At 45.6% G+C, this 6597-nt stretch overlaps 1 protein-coding gene across 10 annotated transcripts in view; it reads left to right on the top strand.

Moving 5' to 3' along the window:
* The first annotated feature begins 269 nt into the window (after positions 1-269).
* Positions 270-6597, top strand: part of plcb1 (phospholipase C beta 1) — a 1372871-nt gene continuing 1366543 nt past the window's right edge. For 6 of the 10 annotated variants that reach the window (XR_015077546.1, XR_015077547.1, XM_085981705.1 and 3 more), the window contains exons 1-2: positions 272-704; positions 5561-5638. Coding sequence is in view for 8 of the 10 variants with exons in the window: in XM_085981705.1 (XP_085837831.1) it covers positions 606-704; positions 5561-5638 (177 nt within the window). In the remaining 2 variants the exon portion in view is untranslated. Of the gene's footprint in view, positions 705-5560; positions 5639-6597 lie in introns of all 10 variants that reach the window. The other 4 variants (XM_085981702.1, XM_085981701.1, XM_085981703.1 and 1 more) reach the window with 2 other exon arrangements.

The raw sequence follows: 6597 nt of genomic DNA, 5'->3' as shown, positions 1-6597 counted from the left end.
TGCCCCTGCTTATATTTACTTTCATCTTTATGATAAATCTGAGTCCCATTATGCCCGCCACATTTATTTAGAGGGATAAATGCAGAGTTGTGTGTGTACGTCTCTCTCTCTGTATATGTGTATAAAATCCCAACAAGTTAAAGATGTTTTGGGAGCAGCCGTACTCCGCCTGCATTGAGTCTGGGATGCTATTGGTTGTGACAATGGCTGTTAGCTAGGAGTCGCTGTGCACTGTATACATGTGTGCAGAGTGTGTGTGAGAGAGGGGGAGAGAGCTGTGCTGAACGGAGAGTCAGTCACTCAGTGGCTTTTAATAATGTTGGTCTCTTTTGCCTGTGGCGTCTCAGGGGTTTCGGTGCAGCTTTCAACGCTCATCCTCCCTCAGTGACTGGGTTCCTCTCAGGACTATTGAAGAGACAGCGTGAGACTCACCCGGCCATCCCAGTAACACTGGGCTGTTTCTTTTTATTGTGGTGTGTGTCTGCCACTAATTCAGTTTAGTGGGGTGGGAGGGGAAAAGACTGATATCTGAATCAACATTATTGTTGTTTTGAGTGTTTTATTTTATTTTATTTATTACCTTGAGGAACTTTAAATGTATCTCAATGGCTGGGGCACAGCCTGGGGTCCACGCTCTTCAGCTCAAACCTGTCTGCGTGCCTGAGAACTTAAAGAAAGGCAGCAAATTTATGAAATGGGATGATGTGAGTATTGACACTGAGATAAGCTTCCAACAGCTTCCCATAAGATGAAACTGACGCTTTATTGCAATGTGGCTGCTTTTCTTATTTCAGCTCGGCGTCCAATCTGGATGTAAATATTACAGAGTAACCCCCTTTTTTTTTAAATCGATGTATTTTTTTTCCTCTTTCCATGCATTGGGTGCCGCTGCAGCGGCGGCTGCCGATTGAGAGGCAGCGAGCTGGGCTCGGCGGCTCGGCTCGGCCCGGCCCGGCCAAAGGGTACGAGCAGAGAGCGCCCTCTCCGCAATCTGTCACCGGCCGCTGAGAGGACGGACGAGGAGGAGGAGGAGAGCCGTGTTAAAAATAGATCAGTGGTCCCAATTCAGCAACAGTGTGAAGGCATTGGCCTCAACCCCTCGGAGTGCTCAATGTCTCCATTTCTCCCTCTCCACCCTTCATCCAAATCTCTTCGCTTCCTCCACTTTAATGTGTTGTATTGCACTTGTGTAGAGGTGGCATCTCTGATTTTCGTGCAGCACCGATTCGCCTCGATGCAACTCGTATAACATTTAGGAAGCTTTGTTTATTGTCCTTTTCAGCAAACGTGCGGTGATCAGGTCTCCAGCTGGAAACATGTTAGCAGCTGCCTGTGTGTATTTGAGCCTGTGTGTCCATGGTCTGTGTGTGTCTGTGTGTGTGTCCGTGGTCTGTGTGTGTCTGTCCATGGACTGTGTGTGTCTGTGTGTGTGTCCATGGTCTGTGTGTGTCTGTCCGTGGACTGTGTGTGTCCATGGTCTGTGTGTTTCTGTCCATGGATGTGTGTGTCTGTGTGTGTGTCCATGGTCTGTGTGTGTCTGTCCATGGATGTGTGTGTCTGTGTGTCTGTCCATGGACTGTGTGTGTCTGTCCATGGACATTGTGTGTCTGTGTCTCTGTCTGTCGGTCTGTGTGTGTGTGTCTGTCGGTGTGTGTGTGTGCGTCTGTCGGTCTGTGTGTGTGCGTCTGTCGGTCTGGGTGTGTGTGTCTGTCGGTCTGTGTGTGTGCGTCTGTCGGTCTGTGTGTGTGCGTCTGTTGGTCTGTGCATCTGCCGGTGTGTGTATGTGTGTCTGTTGGTCTGTGTGTGTGCGTCTGTCAGTCTGTGTGTGTGTGTCTGTCGGTCTGTGTGTGTGTCGGTCTGTGTGTGTGCTTCTGTCGGTCTGTGTGTGTGCGTCTGTCAGACTCTGTGTGCGTCTGTCGGTCTGTGTGTGTCTGTTGGCCTGTGTGTGTGTGTCTGTTGGTCTGTGTGTGTGTCTGTCTGTCGGACTGCGTGTGTGTCTGTCGGTCTGTGTGTGTGTGTCTGTCGGTCTGTGTGTGTGTCTGTCGGTCTGTGTGTGTGTCTGTCGGTCTGTGTGTCTGTCTGTCGGTCTGTGTGTCTGTCGGTCTGTGTGTGTGTCTGTAGGTCTGTGTGTGTGCGTGTGTCGGTCTGTGTGTCGGTCTGTGTGTGTGCATCTGTCGGTCTGTGTGTGTGTGTCAGTCGGTCTATGTGTGTGTGTCTGTCGGTCTGTGTGTGCATCTGTCGGTCTGTGTGCGTCTGTCGGTCTGTGTCTGTCGGTGTGTGTATGTGTGCCTGTTGGTCTGTGTGTGTGCGTCTGTCAGTCTGTGTGTGTGTGTCTGTCGGTCTGTGTGTGTGTCGGTCTATGTGTGTGCTTCTGTCGGTCTTTGTGTGTGCGTCTGTCGGACCCTGTGTGCGTCTGTCGGTCTGTGTGTGTCTGTTGGCCTGTGTGTGTGTGTCTGTCGGTCTGTGTCTGTTGGTCTGTGTGTGTGTGTGTCTGTCGGACTGCGTGTGTCTGTGTGTGTCTGTCGGTCTGTGTGTGTCTGTCGGACTGTGTGTGTGTCTGTCAGTCTGTGTGTGTGTGTCTGTCGGTCTGTGTGTGTGTTTGTCGGTCTGTGTGTGTGTGTGCCTGTCGGTCTGTGTCTGTTGGACTGTGTGTGTGTGTGTCTGTCGGCCTGTGTGTCGCTCTGTATGTGTGTGTCTGCTGGCCTGTGTGTGTCTGTTGGTTTGTGTGTGTGTGTGTCTGTCAGTCTGTGAGTATGTCTGTCAGTCTGTGTGTGTGTGTGTGTGTATGTCTGTTGGTCTGTATGTGTGTGTCTGTCAGTCTGTGTGTGTGTATGTCGATCTGTGTGTGTGTGTCTGTTGGTCATTGTGTGTGTCTGTTGGTCTCTGTGTGTGTGTGTCTATCGGACTGTGTGTGAGTGTCTGTCGGTCTGTGTGTGTGTGTCGGTCTGTGTGTGTGTCTATCGGACTGTGTGTGTGTGTCTGTCAGTCTGTGTGTGTGTGTCGGTCTGTGTGTGTGTGTCGGTCTGTGTGTGTGTCTATCGGACTGTGTGTGTGTGTCTATTGGTCTGTGTGTATTTGAGCTTGTGTGTGTCTAATGGTCTGTGTATGTTTATCGGTCAGTGTGTTACACTGAACTGATGAGATAAATTACTATTTTAAAGGCATTATGTAAAAGCAAGTTGTGATTTTCTTTTAGTTGCACAACTCTGAGCCGCATTCACATTGTTAATGCCTCTTTGTTACTAGAGTATTCTGAATACCATTATTTTTGGTGTCAGTGACTCTAAGCTACTTAAAAGTCTTCAACATGAGTTCGGAAAATGATACCGACCGTACCGATTCAGCTCAACGATTTAATGTGCAACTGCTTGTTCTGCACAGGTCTCTGAGCGGCTGCAAGATCAGCAGCAGTGCTTTGCCTTGAATTGGAGTGATGCAAATTGTGTGACGTGTTTCAGAGATGCTGAAGTCTGATGTGCAATAATGCTTTCACCAATGCATTTACACCGTGTATTCTGTTGTTGTTGTGTGGGCATCTGAACCAACAAATCCGGTCCGGATATTAGAGAGGAATGACTGTGGGCTGACTGTACAAGCCTGATCATTTAATTAATATCTAAAGAGGATGCAATTAAAATGGCCACAGCAGCATTAAGAGAATTTTGTTTTTGCATCATCAGCACAAAGCATTCTCGTTTAAAGAGTCACTTGTCACTTTTTTTCTCTCCTTCCAACATAAATGTGAAGTTATCCACTTCGGCAGGAAAAACAGAAAGGTAGAGTATTATTTAAATGGTGATAGATTGGGAAATGCTGATGTACGAAGGGACCTGGGTGTCCTTGTACACCAATCACTGAACGCAAACATGCAGGCGCAGCAAGCAGTTAGGAAGGCAAATGGTAAATTGGCCTTCATTGCAAGAGGATTTGAGTACAAGAGCAAGGATGTCTTACTACAGTTGTACAGGGCCTTGGTGAGACCACACCTGGAGTACTGTGTGCAGTTTTGGTCTCCTTACCTAAGAAAGGATATACGTGCCATAGAGGGAGTGCAGCGAAGGTTCACCAGACTGATTCCTGGGATGGGAGGACTGTCTTATGAGGAGAGATTGGGTCGACTAGGCCTGTATTCACTAGAGTTTAGAAGAATGACAGGAGATTTCATTGAAACGTATAAAATTCTGACAGGGCTAGACAGACTGGATGCAGGGAAGATGTTTCCTCTGGCTGGGGGGTCTAGAATGAGGGTTCATAGTCTCAGGATACGGGGTAGGACATTTAGGACCATGATGAGGAGAAATGTCTTCACTCAGAGGGTGGAGAACCTGTGGAATTCTCTAAAACAGAAGGCTGTGGAGGCCAAGTCACTGAATAAAATTAAGAAGGAGATAGATAGATTTCTAGACACAAAAGGAATCAAGGGGTATGGGGAGAGAGTGGGAATATGGTATTGAGGTGGAGGATCAGCCATGATCATATTGAATGGCGGAGCAGACTCGAAGGGCCGAATGGCCTCCTCCTGCTCCTATTTTTCTATGTTTCTATCACACTTTTATGCTGCTCCTTGTGAGCATTCATGGTTACTAAGAAGTGTAGTGATAGCCGTGGCTCAGTGGGTAGCGCGTTCGCCTCTGAGTCAGAGGATTGTGGGCTAAGATCCCACACCAGAGACTTGAGCACAAAAACCTAGGCTGACACTCCAGTGCAGTACTGAGGGAGTGCTGCACTGTCAGAGGTGCCGTCTTTCGGATGAGACGTTAAACCGAGGCCCCGTCTGCTCACTCGGGTGGACGTAAATTTTGAAGAAGAGCAAGGGGAGTTATCCCCAGTGTCCTGGCCAATATTTTTCCTTCAATCTACATCACAGAAACAGATTATCGCTTTGGGAGCTTGCTGTGCGCAATCTGGCTGCTGTGTTTCCTACATTACAAAAGTACTTCATTGGCTGTCAAGCGCTTTGGGATGTCCTGTGGTCGTGAAAGGTGCAACATAAATGCAAATGTAAGTTTGTCTGACCTGGAGAGACTGAGGCCATCAACAAGTTCAGGTTTGTAATACTCTCCTAACAAGCCCCAACAAACTTAAAGCCGCCCAAGGCACAAATGTAGGTGCTCAGGCATAAATTCTTACTGCTAAAATAAAACCAAAGCTAGTAATCAATAATCGTCATTCATTGAAAATCGACTGTAATTAACACTTGCAATTCACCAAAATGATATGAAAGACTTTTAAGTAGCTTACTGACACCTAAATTAATGGTATTCAGAATACTATAGTAACACAGAGGCATTAACAATGTGAATGCTGCTCAGTGTTGTGCATCTAAAAGAAAAACACAACAACTTGCTTTTATATCGTGCCTTTACCTTAGCAAAACGTCCCAAGGCTCTTTCACAGGAGCATTATAAGTACAAGAAGAGTACGTGTGAATGTTCATGTGACGTGCCCTTAGAAATTTCCACCCAGAGGTTATTAGCGTTATTCATTAACACCTTTAAAGGTTAAGCGGTCAGAGCAAGTGCTATGAGAACTTTATATGGACTGTTTTTCCTGTTGCCAGGACTCCACAACTGTAACTCCCGTTACCTTGAAAGTGGATCCACAGGGATTGTTCCTTTACTGGACAGATCAAAACAAGGTGAGAATATTAAACCCACTTTATTGCCAAGAATTTGTTGCAGGTAAGCAACACCTCATTAGCTTTTGGACTTGTGGCAAGTAATATTATCAAATGATTTCCATTATGGAATCAGGCTGCAGACTTGGTCTAAAACGTGTACAGATTTAGAAGTCTCAACAATTAGAGTTTTTTGCCGTTACAGGTTGTCTACTCAATATTTGCTAAACATATATTTTTCCACAACAAATAGCAAGATTAATGACAGTTTCATTTTCATCACACTTGAAAGTCTGTTTAAATATTGTGCTGAAGCAACTTCGATTGTCTAGAGTAATATTCTGAAAGTCCTGAGGCCTGTAAAATTTGAAGGACTAAAATAGAAGTCACCTGGCTCTTGAAGAATGTGGAGGCAAAATAAAAACAGCTGAAATGACAAGAGTTCTGAACTGGTCAGTTTTCAACCGTTTTGATTTCTTTGAGCCATGTTGTAGTTGGCCGAGAGAAATCGTACTTTTTGTTTTAAATTCAGAAGAGAAAATGCTGGAAATGTGCAGCATACCGTTCATTCGTTCGTTCTCTGAAAGAGGACAGGTTAATGTTTCCAGAAAGACGGGTTAACTGAGATCTGGTGAAGGGTTACACTCAAAGCGACAGGCTAGTTTTGCTCATTCAGTTGCTGACAAACTGCACTTTCTCTCTTTATTTCTAGTTTTATTCCGAACAATTGCCTTTTCTAGGCCTTTTTTTTGTGAAAAAAATCTTTTAGCAGCGGTGTAAAGAACAAGCATAAATCTTGATTACAGCAACTTTTGAAAAAAGATATGTAACCGTAATTATTTCCAAATGCAAAGATTTAAACTATTTTGAGAGCTCTGCGAAATGCAAATGATGTTTTGCTGTTTCTATTTTTATATTCCCAAATTCCCGCTGTTGCAGACAAAGATATTTTGTCTCTTGGGAGACTCGGGCCAAGACAG

This window comes from Somniosus microcephalus, chromosome 3, assembly GCF_052327205.1.
Source record: "Somniosus microcephalus isolate GS21.2 chromosome 3, FLI_Smic_1.0, whole genome shotgun sequence".
Taxonomy (NCBI): Eukaryota; Metazoa; Chordata; class Chondrichthyes; order Squaliformes; family Somniosidae; genus Somniosus; species Somniosus microcephalus.
Note: the sequence above shows the minus strand (reverse complement) of the source record. Positions and strands in the feature narration are given on the sequence as shown.